This window comes from Chironomus tepperi, unplaced genomic scaffold (assembly GCF_022539635.2).
Source record: "Chironomus tepperi strain 1889 unplaced genomic scaffold, CSIRO-AGI_Ctep_v1 contig_196, whole genome shotgun sequence".
Taxonomy (NCBI): Eukaryota; Metazoa; Arthropoda; class Insecta; order Diptera; family Chironomidae; genus Chironomus; species Chironomus tepperi.
Window position 1 is genome coordinate 493,460 of NW_027226318.1, and position 15,109 is coordinate 508,568.

Sequence of the window (15,109 nt, forward strand, 5' to 3'; positions counted from 1 at the left end):
TATTGAACTAGTTTAAATGTAGATAAATCAATTGATCAAAAATAAAGAATAAAAAACATATTAAACTTGCTTTTGAAATTAAATGTGTCCAATCGATGTACATAAAAGTTGATTCTATATAAGGAGCTGATGATAACTAAGTCAATTCATTAATGAATGAAGCTTTATCGTTTTATTTTGTGACTTTTCCCAACTTCAATTTCCACATGTAATGATGATTCATCAACAAAATACAATTTAATTTTCACTAAATTTAAGGCCAATAATTGATCAAATTTCCAGAATTTTTTTTTAAACGACACTAATGCTCAAGAACACGTGCTTTCATACACATAAAAATACATTAAATTAACGAAAAATCGAAGACTATTCACCTCAAATCAGCCTTGAATAACGAAAGATATCCGAAAATTAACCGACTTCAAATTAATTTCCATTGTCATGTTTTTAAAATTTCCATACTTATAAGAAGTTCAAATTAAATTTGTGACCAGTTTGATTAGAATTAGTGAATAGTGAAGACATTAAAATGAAATTCCCAAATGGACATTTTCACCCGTTTATGTTGCACGACCAGATGATAGAAAATTTGTTGAAAAAGGATGAGCCTTTAAATCATCTACCAACAATTCCTGAATTTTTTGCTGCTCAAGAAATTTTCATAACAGGAGGAACAGGTTTTCTTGGGAAAGTGTTGATTGAAAAGTTGTTGCGATCATGTCCAGACATTAAGACTATTTACATCCTGTTGAGACCAAAAAAAGGACAATCCGTGAATGAAAGATTAAGATCCCTTTGTGATCAAGTTGTATTTGATGCATTAAGAGTGTGCAATCCAAATTTTATGGATAAACTAGTCGCAGTAAAAGGTGATGTGTCTGAACTTGGACTCGGACTATCAGAATTTGACAAGACTCTAATGAAGGATGTGACGATCGTTTATCATTCAGCTGCTAGTGTCCGATTTGATGATTCAATAAAATATGCTGTTCTGATGAATACAAGAGGAACTAGAGAACTCATGGAGTTTGCCACTACACTAAAAAATATAAAATGTGTAATGCATGTATCAACAACCTTTAGTAATCTTGGACATGATTCTGTAAAAGAAGAGATTTATCCAGGAATAGCCGACTGGCGGAAGACAATTGAAATCTGTGAAAAAATGGATGAAAATATACTAAATTTTGTTACAAAAAAATATACAAACTTAATGCCGAATACTTATGTGTTTTCGAAGAACCTTGCTGAAAGTGTAACTCAGCATTATAGTGATAGACTTCCCGTGATTGTCTTTCGTCCATCTATAATCCTCAGTGCATGGACAGAACCTTTTCAAGGATATGTTGACAATTTTAATGGACCAATGGGTATATTGTTGGCTTCACATATTGGAATTAGTAAGACTATGCTCTGCGATCCTAAGAATGTACTTGATATGCTACCTGTCGATGTGTGTGTAAAAGCTATGATCATTTCCACTTGGAAACGAGTTCACGAGCAGTTAAAGTAACTATATATATATATTTAATTATCTCCTGTTTCAAATCTATAAAAATTATTTCCAGTGATCTTCAAGTCATCAATGCAGCTTCTGCTAAAACGATAACCGTGACAATTAATCAATTACTGGATATAGGAATACATGGTGTTTGTGAAGAGTTTCCACCTGGAAAATTAGGAATTTTTGTCCAAAGTGGTGGTGTTACTTTATGCGGAATATGGAATCTAATTCGTTGTTTCTTTTATCAACTTATACCAGCAATGATCATTGATACAGCACTAAAAATGAAAGGAATGAAGCCTAGGTGATTTTACTATAATTAATAAATTATTTCTTAAACTAAATTCATGATTTTTATATTTTAAAGATTGATGAAATTGCAACGCAAAATGTTTGAAGCAAACAAGGCACTAACATATTTCACAACTCACAACTTTGACTTTCAAAATGAAAATTTCTTAAAGCTATCTTCATATCTAAGACCTGAGGATTATAAAGCATTTGAAATTGCTTCTTATAGAAACTATTCAATAATCACATACTGTCGCTTTGCTATTTATGGATTTAGACGATATCTACTAAATGTTAAGGATGAAGATCTTGAGAAAGATAGACAAAGGGAGAGAAAAATTAGATTAGCTACAAGTGTCTTTAAATATTTAGTATATTTTGCTCTATTTTACATTGTAATATTTAAAACGAACATTTTGAGCTATTTACGTCAAAGTAGACATGATTTGGCAATATCTGAATGATATGTTACTTTAAAAATTTAAATTCTTCTCCAAATGGATTTATGGATTGAGTTAAATCATTTTTAAGTTTGAATATAACTGAGAATTGTGTTTGAGAATCTTGAATGTAAATTTATTAGAATAAACAATAAAATGCATTTTAAGGTTTGTCAATGTCAATGAATAGAATTAAACTAAATTAAATTTACAGCACAGAAAATACAAAGAAATTTTTCGAAACTAGACGTTAAGATTCCTTATAAAGATTTCAGTCTGCAATTTGTAATTAGGGTGATACTGAAATTTAAATTGATTCACTTTAACTTTTCTTTATATCATCGAACTGTTAAGTTAAAGAACTTTAAATTTTTCATAACAGTACTTTTAATATTTGAACTGAACGTGTAAATGTACATATCTACTTATTTTAAAGAATATGCATATAGCAGAAGGTTGGCGTTGTTTACAACTCAAAAATAACTTAATTTCCATATTGGTTCGTTTGCCAATTTATTTTCACTAATTTGATTCGAGGATATGAATTTTAATAAGTCGGATAAGAAAAGAAAGTCTTAACTTATGCAGTTCTGAAATTATAATTTTTTTATTATTGTACTTAATAAAGGTTGCAATAATATTTTCAACTAGTTCGTTGTAAATTTGTGCATTGTGAAGTCGTGAAATGAAATTCCCAAACGGAAACTTCCATCAGTTTATGTATCACGACCAGATGATACAAAATTTGTTGAAGAAGGATGAAGCATTGTATCATCTGCCAACAATTCCTGAATTTTTTGCTGGTCAAGAAATTTTCATAACAGGAGGAACTGGATTTGTTGGAAAAGTGTTGATTGAGAAATTGTTGCGATCATGTCCAGACATTAAGACTATTTACATTTTATTGAGACCAAAAAAAGGACAATCCGTGGATGAAAGATTAAGATCTCTTTGTGATCAAGTTGTATTTGATGCATTAAGAGTGTTCAATCCAAATTTTATAAATAAACTAGTCGCAGTGGCAGGTGATGTGTCTGAACTTGGGCTCGGAATGTCAGAAAATGATAAAACCTTAATGAAAAATGTATCGCTAATTTTTCATTCAGCTGCTAGTGTTCGATTTGATGATTCATTAAGAGACGCAGTTTTAATGAATACAAGAGGAACAAGAGAACTCATGGAATTTGCCATTACGCTCAAAAATGTTAAATGCGTAATGCATGTTTCAACCACATTTAACAATCTTGGCGTGGGCAGTGTTAGGGAAGAGATTTATCCACCGATTGCAGATTGGAAGAAAACAATCGAAATTTGTGAGAAAATGGATCGTGATATACTTGCAAATCTTACAAAACGCTACATAAACTTAATGCCTAACACTTATGTGTTTTCAAAGAATCTTGCTGAACATGTATCTCTCGATTACAAAGATAGAATTCCTATAATTATTTTCCGTCCATCTATAATATTCAGTGCTTGGGAGGAACCATTTTGTGGATATGTTGACAACTTTAACGGTCCGATGGGAATATTATTGGCTTCACATGTTGGAATTAGTAAAACTATGTTATGTGATCCCAATACAGTTTTAGATATGTGCCCCGTCGATACATGTGTGAAGGGTATGATAATTTCTACTTGGAAACGAGCTCATGAACAGCCGAGGTTAGAATAGTGTGAAAAAAGTTTGACATAATGAAATATATTTTGTTCATTTTTTTCTAGTGATATTCCAGTAATCAACTCAGCCTCATCGAAAAAGATAAATATAACTTTGAGACAACTCCTCGACGTAGGAATGCACGGAACATGTCAAGAGTTTCCGTTGGGTGATTTAAATATTCTTCCTCCAAGTGGTGGTGTGACTTTATGTACAACAATGAATTATATCAGGCTATTTATCTACCAGCTTATACCAGCGATAATTATTGATACAGCCCTAAAAATGAAAGGAGAAAGACCACGGTTATTATAATGCATTTTAGGGATTAATTTGAATTTAAAGTTTAAATTTTATTCTTTAGATTGATGAGATTGCAGCGTAAAATGTTTGAAGCTAACAAGGCACTAACATATTTTACAACACACAATTTTGACTTCCAAAATGAGAAATTTTTAAAACTATCTTCATATCTAAGACCAGAGGATTTTAAGGCATTTGAAAATACGTCATATTATAGAGGATCCTTATTAACTTATATACGATCTGTGCTCTATGGATTCCGAAGATATTTAATGAAATTAAAAGACTCCGATCTTGAAAAGGATAAAGTAAAGGAAAGAAGACTCAGGAAATGTGTCACAATTTTCAAATATTCTGTGTATTTTTGTATATTCTACTTAATACTGTCAATAACAAAAATTGTAGAGAAAATTTGTTAAATTTTAAAATAAAATTACTTTCAACACATCGGTTAATAAACTTGGTGATTGAATAAAATTCAAATAAAATAAGTCTTTTTTTAACAAAATTTAGTCGATTAGAGAAATTTTTAAGTTATTTTCAAAATTTTGCACATTCGAGGATTTCAATTGACTGTGCTGAGAATCCAAAGTAATTAAAAAATTATCGAAACTTCTAGAGCCTTTACTCACAGAAAACAAATACTAAAAAATGTCAGAGGGTCTCATAAATGTCTATTTTCTACATTACACATTCATTTGTTTGGAATCAAATTAGTTAATTAGCTTGCATTTCCATAAATTAATTGTGATTTAATTAAAATTCCCTTTTAAAATGATACGCACAATTTCTCTAGTTAGTAAGTTGAGTTTGAAGGGTTACAGACGTATAAGTGAAATCGATCAATTAAATATTTTAAAATGATTAAATTCGAAAATAGTCCGACAGCACGTTTGAAAACAGATGAGGAAATATTGGAGACTTTGTTTGCTAAGGAGGAACGTTTGGAAAATTATCCAACAATTCCAGAATTTTACAATGATCAAGAAATTTTCATTACTGGAGGTTCAGGTTTTATTGGTAAAGTATTGATCGAAAAGTTGCTAAGGTCATGTCCAGGAATCAAAGCAATTTACATACTTATGAGACCAAAGAAAGGCAAAGATATCGCCGAAAGGTTAAAAGTTATTACAGATCTTGAGCTTTTTGAGCCACTCAGGCAAAATAATCCAGAACTTTTTACAAAATTAGTGCCTGTCGCGGGTGATGTCACTGAACTACAATTAGGGCTCAGCAAAAATGACTTAGACAGAATGAAAAACGTTTCAGTGATTTTTCACTCAGCAGCAAGTGTCAGATTTGATGATTCACTTAAATATGCAATAATGATGAACACAAGAGGAACCAGAGAAATTATGAGATTCGCTGAAACCTTGAAAAATATCAAAGTAGTCATGCACGTGTCAACGACTTATAGTAACCCTCATCTTCGTACTGTGGAGGAGCAAGTTCATCAAGCACCTGTTGATTGGCGAACAGCAATTGACATTTGTGAAAATGCCAACGAGGATCATTTGAATTCATTAACTCAACATTATACAAAGTTTATGCCTAATACTTATGTGTTCTCGAAAAGTCTTGCTGAGCATGTTACTGACGACTACAAAGAAAAATTACCAGTCGTCATTTTTCGTCCATCGATTGTCATATCCGCTATAAAAGAACCACTTCCTGGTTGGGTAAGTTTAATTTAAAATTTTCGAGTAAATCTCTAACCACATGACATGAAATCGACAGGTTGACAATTTTAATGGACCTGTTGGTCTTCTTGTCGGATCTGGTATTGGAATCGTACGTACAATGTACAGTAATCCTGACAATCGATGCGATTTCTTGCCTGTTGACGTATGTGTTAAAGGAATGATCATTGCAGCATGGAAGAAAGGAATGGAACACGAGTAATTAACTTTATTTCATCAAATTAAAGCTCAAACTTTAAATATATTTATCGATTTTTCAGTAATTCAATTCCAGTATACAACTGTGCCTCGTATAACGTTGCAACATTGAAAATTCAACAAATTATTGACATTGGAAAATGCCTCTGTGCTGTGACACCACTTGATAATGTAAATTATAGTTGGAAATTTTTTATTTTGTCATTCCGTATGTACTGCTTATTCTATATATTTAGATGTTATTCATACCCGGCGGACATATTACGAATAGTCGTTACTCGAATTATGTTAAAGTGATTTTCTACCAGTTGCTGCCTGCATTAATTATCGACGGTATACTAAAGCTCAAAGGTCATAAAACATTGTGAGCAACGCTGTCGAAACTCTGTATAAACTTAATTCCTGATTTTTATTGTTTTATTTTTTTAGTATGACAAAAATCCAAAGGAAAATTTATGAAGCAAACTTGGCACTAAGGTATTTCGTAATGAATGAATGGATCTTTAAGAATGACAACTTTTTGACGCTTTGTGATAAGATTAAGCTCGAAGATTTGAAAGAATTTGACTATCGCGACTGTTTTAATCATGATGTTATAATGTACATGCGGATTGCTATGAGAGGCGTAAGGAAGTATCTCATTCATGATAACCTAGAGAATGATGAAAGAAATCGTATGAAGTACAAGTTCCTTAACGTTATCCACACCCTTTTGTGTTCGGTTCCTTATATTTTATTGTATTTTGTCTTGAAAATTTTGATTTTTGACAAATTTTGGCCACAATAGGTTGATCAGAAATATATTTCACAATACTTAAAAATATTAGGCTGCGCTATGGGTGTGATTTTGTCTAATAATTATGTTTACTACAATTGAAGTTTTCTAGCACTGTTAAATTATTTTTGGAACTATATTGGATGTAAAGTGCAATGACTATTCAAAAATATTATTTTGATACTGAACAAATGCATTAAAAACTTCTAGAAATTTCTGTGCATTTTTAAATTGAAAGTAGAGTCCATTTTTATGTTAAATAAGATGTTGTACGAACTCTTAATCCATAAACTTAGTGAAACTTAATTGGTAATAAGGAACGAATCTCTCTACTATAAAGTTATTTAAAATTATTTCATTACCTACCTTAATCAAATTTATAAATGGATATGAGCTATGTTACTGCTATAACTGATTATGCATTTTATATTATCACGTAAACTATAAACCTAAAATACAATCTTGTCCTATTATAATTGATTAACACCACAACAATGAAATAAAAAAAATTGAGCAACCGAAAATTTAACGCTTACCAAAAATCAATGTATATGCTTGCTGTGTTAATTAAATCACTTTCAGTTGTGAATTGTCATTTGTCGTGTAAAGAGCCAGCTAAGAAAAAAGTGAATAGTTTGTGAGAAATATGAGAATTACAAGCCACACATCACAGCCCACAAGGGACAAAAATGAAATTTTTGAAAATAATCGTAAGCAATCCGAATGGACTAAAAATGTCCCATCAATACCCGAATTTTATGCTAATCAAGAAATATTCATAACTGGCGGCTCTGGATTTTTGGGAAAGGTTTTAATAGAAAAATTATTAAGGTCATGCAGTGAACTAAAATTCATTTACATACTTCTACGGCCAAAGAAAGGAAAGCCAATTGAACAACGTTTGAAAGAAATTTTAGAATTACCACTATTTGAGCCTCTTAAAAGATACAATGCTGAATTGTTTAAGAAATTAATTCCAATCGCAGGAGATGTCGCTGATAAGAATCTTGGATTATCGACTGCTGATGTTGAACGTATGAAGAATGTTTCTATAATTTTCCATTCAGCTGCTAGTGTCCGATTTGATGATTCATTAAAAGATGCCGTCTTTATGAATACTCGAGGAACTTTAGAAATTATGAATTTTGCTAAAGCTCTTAAAAATATTAAAGTAATTATGCATGTATCGACGACCTACAGTCACCCTGAATTGAAAGTAGTCGACGAATGTATTCATCAGCCTTATGTTGATTGGAGAAAAACTATTCAAATTTGTGAGACAATGGATGATAATTTGATTGACACACTAACTGAGTTATATACTGGATTTATGCCAAACACGTATACGTTCACCAAAGCTCTCGCTGAACAAGTCGTTGATGATCATAAGGATGAACTTCCGCTTACGCTGTTTCGACCTTCGATTGTTATTTCTGCTATGGTAAATTGGATTCTCGTAGTTAATTTTTTAGATTTTTACAATTTTCCTTATATCCTTCCAGAAAGAACCTCTTAGCGGATGGGTAAGAATTGAATCCTTTAAATTTCAATTTTATAGCATTTTCTTTGCAGCTTGACAATTTCAATGGACCTGTTGGAATGTTAATTGGATCTGGATTAGGTATAACTCGCACAATGTATTGTGATCCTGAAAATATTGCCGATTTTACGCCCGTCGATGTCTGCATTAAGGCGATGATAATTGGTGCATGGAAGCGCGCACACGAATCAAGGTGAGCTATCTTACAGGTGATAAATGATGTTATAATTGAGTATATTTCACAGTGGTCTGCCGGTAATCAACTGCTGTCTATCTAACTATCGAAATGCTACGATTGATCAAATTATTGAAATGGGAAAAGCTATTCAATATGAAATTCCATTAGGACAGATGCTTTGGGCTCCAGGCGGAAGTTTAACAAGGTGTCGATACAGCAATTACATCAAAGTAATCTTCTTACACCTTATTCCGGCGATGTTTATTGACCAACTTTTAAAGCTGTCTGGACGAAAACCATTGTAAGATTTTCCGTATTTAATTGCAGCCTTAATAATAAAGAACTTGAAATTACAGCTTGGCAAAGATTCAAAGAAAAATTTATCAAGCAAATCAGGCACTTCACTACTTTATTCTCAACAACTGGCACTTTAAAAATGATAATTTTATGGATTTATGTTCACATTTAAAGGATCAAGACTTGAAAGCTTTTAACTTTCACGATTTCTTGGAATTTGATTTGGTTTTGTACTTCAGTCATGCAGTCTTGGGAGGCAGGAAGTACCTGCTGGGAGAAAAGGATGAAGATATTCCAAGAGACAAGAAGAAATACTTCCGAATGAAAATGATTGATAGAATTTTAAAGATTATTATTTATGGAATTTGCTTTTGGTACATCTTCATACGCTACGATATATTTGGCATCAGTGGAATGTATTGTAACATGGTTCAACGTTATCATCCTAATATTATTAATTACTGATTTTGTTTAATGATGTGAAATTTATGCTGACAAAAAATAAAGTTTTTATGGTTTCGGAACTAAGCTTTTGGTATTTGGTACAATTTGTTCTAATATCCTTTCAGATACAAACATCTAGCTATATTAAAAAAATAAATAATATAAGTTTAAGATCAAGAGATAAGCTCAAAACTTTTAAAACCAACAGACCAGAAAAAATTTACACAAATTAATTTAATTATTTCGTGATATTGTGCAATCTTTTGAAACAAATAAAGTGCTGAAACTATTGCGCGCTATCAACGATCGCCAAAAACTTCAAACAAAAAATAACGGAAAAATAAATTTTAAAAAAATAATTTCCTTGAGAAATAGACTTCGGATTGTTCGCGTGAAAATCAAAACAAATCAGAATATTTCATTGAAAATAAATAATTTTATATTAAAATGTCTCAACAACCACCGCAACAATCACGTCCAGACACCTCACAACCAGCACCAGCTCAAATGTCTAGTGGATATGCTACATTAGAGCAAAGATTGAAATATATATCAGAGTGTAAGTATAAATAATAATGAAAACTGAGTAAACATGTTCAATTTAAGCTAACATGAATATTTTAATGACTTTTAGATAACTTTCCTTTCTGTGATGAATCTGCAAAGTATGAAAAGGTAGCTAAGATTGGCCAGGGAACTTTTGGGTGAGTGAAAAATTTTGAAATCCAAGTTCACTGGATCTTTTGGTTTAAATCCAGAAAATAATTTCAATTTCTTTTAATTCTTTTTAGTGAGGTATTCAAGGCCAGATCCAAGAGTGACAATAAGTTTGTGGCTATGAAACGTGTATTAATGGAAAATGAAAAGGAAGGAGTAAGTTGAATTAAAATGAAAAAGTGAATAATTTCCTAATTTGTTGTCATTTTTCAGTTCCCAATTACAGCTTTACGAGAAATACGGATTCTACAACTCCTCAAACATGAAAATGTCGTGAATCTGATAGAAATTTGTAGAACCAAAGCAAACAAGAATAACAAATACAAATCAATCTTTTACCTCGTATTTGACTTTTGTGAACACGATTTGGCTGGATTGCTGTCAAATGTTAATGTTAAGTTTAGTTTAGGTGAAATTAAGAAAGTTATGAAGCAACTGCTTAACGGTCTCTTCTTTATCCATTCTAATAAAGTAAGTAATTAATTTAAGTAAGTAACCCTAATAATCGATAATTAATCTTGTAGATCCTTCATCGCGATATGAAAGCCGCCAATGTCCTTATTACAAAGTTAGGAGTATTAAAATTAGCCGATTTTGGACTCGCTCGAGCCATTAGCATTTCTAAAAATGGGCAACCGAATCGATACACAAACAGGGTCGTAACACTTTGGTATCGTCCACCGGAATTATTACTTGGTGACCGAAATTATGGACCTCCAGTTGATATGTGGGGAGCTGGTAAGTTCAATTAATTATAACTAAAGATGAAATAATTAATGTAAGACTGATTTAAGGATGTATTATGGCTGAAATGTGGACAAGATCACCAATCATGCAAGGATCAACAGAACAACAGCAATTAACATTATGTGCTCAATTGTGTGGATCATTTACTCCGGATGTTTGGCCTGGTTTAGAGAAATTAGAACTTTATCATAAAATGGAACTTCCTCAAAATCACAAAAGAAAAGTTAAGGAGCGACTAAGACCATATGTTAAGGATCCCTCTGCTGTAGATCTACTTGACCAGTTATTAATTCTTAATCCCGATAAACGAATTAATGCCGATGATGCACTTTCACATGATTTCTTTTGGACTGATCCAATGCCCAGTGACCTAACGAAAATGCTCTCTCAATTGACTCAAAGTAACTTTGAATTCCTTGCACCGCCACGACGTTCCAATCAAATGATGCATCGTTATCAACAACAAGGAACAAATCAAGTTGTACCGAGACCACAAGATAACAGCTATCAAGATCGTGTTTATTAATTTCCCTGCTTTATCATTTCTTTATTTTTTACTTTAAATTGCCACAAAAAATATCCGAAACAAAAAACTTATGAATCATTAGCCAATTGAATGGACTTTTTTGACTTCTTATTAGTTTATGAGCGGCAATTCCTTTAGTTTTATGATAAATCAGAGAAAAACAAGCGTAAGTTGTTTTGTAACATTTAAGTTCGTAGTTTTTACGTTTCATGAATCATTCAAGCCGCAATATTTTTTGCTTTTTTTAATTTTTTACAAATCACATCTCATCTGTATGTAGTCATTTAATATATGCAACTGAATAAACTGTCAATAAAGACGTTAGATATCATGAAAAATTTTTATCTCTTAATTAAAGTTCATTGTACGCTATTATTTATTCTACGTATTTTAGTGTTGTGTTTATCACTTACCTCATATGTAGCAGTATGTAGGCTCTTAAATTTATGTACACTTTAATTATTTCACAATTTAGAAATATAAATCAAGGTTATGTCTTTAAAATTCAAATTTTTGAAATTTTTTATCAAATTCATTGTTGTTCTAAGCATCCTTCACCATGCTGCTGTTTCACTAGCTTTGTTGATGACTTTTCACTGATTTGCGACATGTAGCAACACCAAAAAGCTTGAAATTTCACAAAATTTAAATTTTGAGCGCGATTTTCATATTTTAAAAGGTTACTAAGATTTCAAATTTGATTTATAACTGAAAAAAAAAAAGGCACATAAAATACAAAGATCAATAGCTTCATTTTAAAATCAAATTATTCTTTTATTGCGCTTAATTTTCATTGAAAATAAATTTATTTTAACTTTTCTTATTTGCAATAATGTATTTACAATGCATTAAAGGAGTTATGCGCAAAAAAAAAGTCTTTCAGTACATATATAAATTAATGATCAGGGACTGTGAATGACACAAAAAACTTATAACGACAGCATCTTTTGTTTTAAATTAGGTATTTTTCTAGTACTATTAATTAGAGATAATTCTTTGATGTAGATTCGATACGCAGTTTTGTCCAGTATCGTTGGGAAACTTCCCGTTAATTTAGCGTACGAGGAATTTTTACACCGTAATTTGTAATTTTTTGTAGCTTACTAAACTTAATTTATGAAATCTTACTGATCGGAATAAAGAATTGATAACATAATACATTCGATATTAGACAATGTAATGCCTTTAAGCTGATATAAAAAAACAGGTTTGTTATCAATTAATCAACTGTAAGTTCCATGTGATGGTTTCTTTCCTGCATTTTCTTTATTCTCCTGACTACCATACTTTTTGCATTTAGCGTACTAGAAATGGATCTTTTGTGTTGATGCCGAAAGTTCGTCCATTGATTTTCTCGCTGTGTCTGTAATACCGTCCAACGATTTCTTTGTCTGTGTCAGTAAATGATCAATCTCTTTGACCTATACGAAAAAAATAAAAATAAAAATTAATAAATTGATAAGTCATGCTGTAGACAATCATAATTTTCTTTCTGAACGCATCTTTCCCCAAAAATTTTTTGGAATGTTCCAAAAATATGAATTTGTAGGGGTTTCAAACATTTTGGAAGAATTTGTATGGTTTTGGAATTTTTAAATAAAATTTGTATGACTTTGAGACATTAAAAATGAGAAAAATGCGTTCAAAATTGATAAGCCTCGTCACAAATTAGACACGGGCACGATTAATTTCGCTCTTGATAATGAAATCCGTATACTCACTTCTGTGTTAATTTTGTTAATCACCCACTCAAGGCCTTGACGACCACGATTTGCATTAAAACTAATATTTTTCGTAAGTGCGTCTTCCATGTACCGACATAATGGAACTCCCTCAACACTGACTGTCGCCTGTTGTTTTAAAAGTGTCTTTGATGAATCTTTCGGATGTGGTGCATACTGAAGAACTTCATCGACCGAAAGAAAAGTTCCGAATGTGACATTTGTGGTTTTTAAAGTCATTTGTCGTCCTTCTGCATCTACTGTCGATCTCTCACTTGCATATACTACTTTTGGAACTCCAATGATCTATAAAAAATAAAAATAAATTAATTAAATTGGGTTCCTCGTGATTGACGTAACAAAAGATCAGAATAAAAAAAATCGCAACGTGCCGTATTAGCATGTGGAAACCACATGACAACAATAGTTTTATTGCAACTAGTCATTTTGCACACTTGTTAAGTTTCTGTCTATTAATACACACATAGTAACTCAAATCAATGTCAATGGCATTCAAATAACTTTTTTGTTAAGGAATTCCTTCCTCTTCTTGTTTATAATAGAGTGTACATGCTCGATTATTATGACGGAAAGAAATTAATTCTAGGAAACAGTAAGATATTAAAAATCTTGGCCTTGAATTAATTTTTAATCCGTCAAAATAAAATTCTTAGACTGACAGACGACATTATTAGGTAATCAAAATATTTACGTAAACTTACTTTTTCAACCCATTTTGGAAAATGCCACTGTGAACTGACAATTCTGTGAGAATGAAGGACGCCGTCTTTAATATCTCTCTCAACTACATCTGTCCCAATAACTGCAGTATTCATTGGATTTGGATACTTCCGCCACGCAGCTTGAACAACTGTCTCCCAAGGATGACTAGAAAAATAAAGAAAATAATTAGATGTTATGATTATGTGAACTTGAGTTATGCACAACTTGTTTACGCACTCAATGAAAATTTCTTTTAATCACGAGAATCAGTAATCGCGTAAACACAGATATTACGAGGATTATTTTTTCTTTTCTTTTTTCATTCAAAAAGCAGCAGCGGAAAAAAACTTTCCGACCAAAGGTCTTTATGACGTTTGCAGCATATGTACGACAATCATTTTATTTCTGTATAGCAACAGAAATATTTTACATTCTTCCCGTTGCTTTTCTTGTGAAATTAATATGAGTAATACTCTCTGAATTTTTCATAATACACTTGAATCAATACCTATCTCAATAAATTTTTCAGCGCCATAAATGACTGGAAAATTTTCCATTACATCGCATTAATAATTTCACAAAAGGTTAATAATCGAGGCAGACATTTAAGGCAATCAAGAAGAAAATTATCACTGTCTTTCTAATTCATGCCGATAAGATTATGATAAGTGCGCCGCACTAACATCAATTTATAAATATAAAATCCAGCATGTGAACTATAGTCGTGTTACGTCACGAAATCAATACACAGTACTCATTTTAATATGAATGAATGAACGATAGGTGAGCGACTTGCATTTTTGTGTTTCTCATGACCTTGTAGACAATACATCTTTTTATTCTGATACTTGAAGCAGAACTTAAATTGAGCATTTTCACGCCTTTCACATTATCATTTATATATAGCCTTTAGTACTTTATTGCATAAGATATCACAAGTTGCTTAAAAACACTTTCTTATAGTCACTTAGCAACATAACGAAACATTTCATCAATCTTTTAATTCTTCTATCTGGTCCACAAGTCTTAATTGCACATTCCGGTTTTTTCAAACTTTTTTTTCTATCAAGTTCAACATTTACGGTTCACGTGAATCAACTTCTTTGGAAAGACCGTGGAATATTCTGGATAAATGCTGTGCATTATAATTTTCTTTATTGTTTTTCCTCAATTTACTTACTTGAATATATGCTCACTCGTCCAGATTTTCATTTTTGTATGTGTTTAATTAATTATTTCTTAATAATTATCTATCACTTACGTTCTAAACGTTGTTAAATTAATAAATGAAGTGCTCTTACGAAATTTTTCACTAAATTTTTCAAAGAGCAGCAGAAAGAGACAG

General features: G+C 31.5%; 6 protein-coding genes across 6 annotated transcripts; 5 read left to right on the plus strand and 1 right to left on the minus strand.

Annotated features, from left to right (window-relative positions):
* Positions 1–512: 512 nt before the first annotated feature.
* Positions 513–2,418, plus strand: LOC139090011 (putative fatty acyl-CoA reductase CG5065). Its single transcript, XM_070639680.1, has 3 exons — positions 513–1,509; positions 1,569–1,808; positions 1,872–2,418. Exons 1-3 carry the CDS (start codon positions 530–532, stop codon positions 2,257–2,259), a joined length of 1,608 nt encoding a protein of 535 aa, XP_070495781.1. The 5' UTR covers positions 513–529; the 3' UTR covers positions 2,260–2,418.
* A 550-nt stretch (positions 2,419–2,968) lies between these two features.
* LOC139089966 (putative fatty acyl-CoA reductase CG5065) lies at positions 2,969–4,210 on the plus strand. Its single transcript, XM_070639632.1, has 2 exons — positions 2,969–3,900; positions 3,961–4,210. Exons 1-2 carry the CDS (start codon positions 2,969–2,971, stop codon positions 4,208–4,210), a joined length of 1,182 nt encoding a protein of 393 aa, XP_070495733.1.
* A 797-nt stretch (positions 4,211–5,007) lies between these two features.
* On the plus strand, positions 5,008–7,413 carry LOC139089818 (putative fatty acyl-CoA reductase CG5065). Its single transcript, XM_070639438.1, has 5 exons — positions 5,008–5,877; positions 5,936–6,096; positions 6,159–6,267; positions 6,333–6,460; positions 6,526–7,413. Exons 1-5 carry the CDS (start codon positions 5,059–5,061, stop codon positions 6,881–6,883), a joined length of 1,575 nt encoding a protein of 524 aa, XP_070495539.1. The 5' UTR covers positions 5,008–5,058; the 3' UTR covers positions 6,884–7,413.
* Positions 7,414–7,479: 66 nt separating this feature from the next.
* LOC139089817 (putative fatty acyl-CoA reductase CG5065) lies at positions 7,480–9,414 on the plus strand. Its single transcript, XM_070639437.1, has 5 exons — positions 7,480–8,312; positions 8,374–8,394; positions 8,444–8,604; positions 8,657–8,890; positions 8,946–9,414. The coding sequence occupies exons 1-5, from the start codon at positions 7,518–7,520 to the stop codon at positions 9,349–9,351; spliced, it is 1,617 nt and encodes a 538-aa protein (XP_070495538.1). The 5' UTR covers positions 7,480–7,517; the 3' UTR covers positions 9,352–9,414.
* A 276-nt stretch (positions 9,415–9,690) lies between these two features.
* Cdk9 (Cyclin-dependent kinase 9) lies at positions 9,691–11,658 on the plus strand. Its single transcript, XM_070639439.1, has 6 exons — positions 9,691–9,889; positions 9,965–10,034; positions 10,122–10,203; positions 10,261–10,518; positions 10,572–10,785; positions 10,842–11,658. The coding sequence occupies exons 1-6, from the start codon at positions 9,778–9,780 to the stop codon at positions 11,318–11,320; spliced, it is 1,215 nt and encodes a 404-aa protein (XP_070495540.1). The 5' UTR covers positions 9,691–9,777; the 3' UTR covers positions 11,321–11,658.
* Positions 11,659–12,069: 411 nt separating this feature from the next.
* On the minus strand, positions 12,070–15,104 carry slmo (PRELI domain containing slowmo). Its single transcript, XM_070639729.1, has 4 exons — positions 14,945–15,104; positions 13,764–13,929; positions 13,042–13,347; positions 12,070–12,741 (listed from the first exon to the last, which is right to left on the minus strand). The coding sequence occupies exons 1-4, from the start codon at positions 14,974–14,976 to the stop codon at positions 12,625–12,627; spliced, it is 621 nt and encodes a 206-aa protein (XP_070495830.1). The 5' UTR covers positions 14,977–15,104; the 3' UTR covers positions 12,070–12,624.
* Positions 15,105–15,109: the final 5 nt, after the last annotated feature.

Coding starts and splice junctions, on each gene's coding strand:
- LOC139090011 (XM_070639680.1), top strand. CDS start 530: ATGAAATTCCCAAATGGACATTTTCACCCGTTTATGTTGCACGACCAG. Junction 1,510..1,568: donor CGAGTTCACGAGCAGTTAAA/GTAACTATATAT, acceptor AATTATTTCCAG/TGATCTTCAAGTCATCAATG. Junction 1,809..1,871: donor ATGAAAGGAATGAAGCCTAG/GTGATTTTACTA, acceptor TATATTTTAAAG/ATTGATGAAATTGCAACGCA.
- LOC139089966 (XM_070639632.1), top strand. CDS start 2,969: ATGATACAAAATTTGTTGAAGAAGGATGAAGCATTGTATCATCTGCCA. Junction 3,901..3,960: donor CGAGCTCATGAACAGCCGAG/GTTAGAATAGTG, acceptor ATTTTTTTCTAG/TGATATTCCAGTAATCAACT.
- LOC139089818 (XM_070639438.1), top strand. CDS start 5,059: ATGATTAAATTCGAAAATAGTCCGACAGCACGTTTGAAAACAGATGAG. Junction 6,097..6,158: donor AAGAAAGGAATGGAACACGA/GTAATTAACTTT, acceptor TCGATTTTTCAG/TAATTCAATTCCAGTATACA. Junction 6,461..6,525: donor CTCAAAGGTCATAAAACATT/GTGAGCAACGCT, acceptor TTATTTTTTTAG/TATGACAAAAATCCAAAGGA.
- LOC139089817 (XM_070639437.1), top strand. CDS start 7,518: ATGAGAATTACAAGCCACACATCACAGCCCACAAGGGACAAAAATGAA. Junction 8,313..8,373: donor CGATTGTTATTTCTGCTATG/GTAAATTGGATT, acceptor ATATCCTTCCAG/AAAGAACCTCTTAGCGGATG. Junction 8,395..8,443: donor AAGAACCTCTTAGCGGATGG/GTAAGAATTGAA, acceptor TTTTCTTTGCAG/CTTGACAATTTCAATGGACC.
- Cdk9 (XM_070639439.1), top strand. CDS start 9,778: ATGTCTCAACAACCACCGCAACAATCACGTCCAGACACCTCACAACCA. Junction 9,890..9,964: donor ATTGAAATATATATCAGAGT/GTAAGTATAAAT, acceptor AATGACTTTTAG/ATAACTTTCCTTTCTGTGAT. Junction 10,204..10,260: donor TGGAAAATGAAAAGGAAGGA/GTAAGTTGAATT, acceptor GTCATTTTTCAG/TTCCCAATTACAGCTTTACG.
- slmo (XM_070639729.1), bottom strand. CDS start 14,976: ATGAAAATCTGGACGAGTGAGCATATATTCAA. Junction 13,348..13,763: donor TTCCAAAATGGGTTGAAAAA/GTAAGTTTACGT, acceptor TATTTTTTATAG/ATCATTGGAGTTCCAAAAGT. Junction 12,742..13,041: donor TTAACAAAATTAACACAGAA/GTGAGTATACGG, acceptor TTTTTCGTATAG/GTCAAAGAGATTGATCATTT.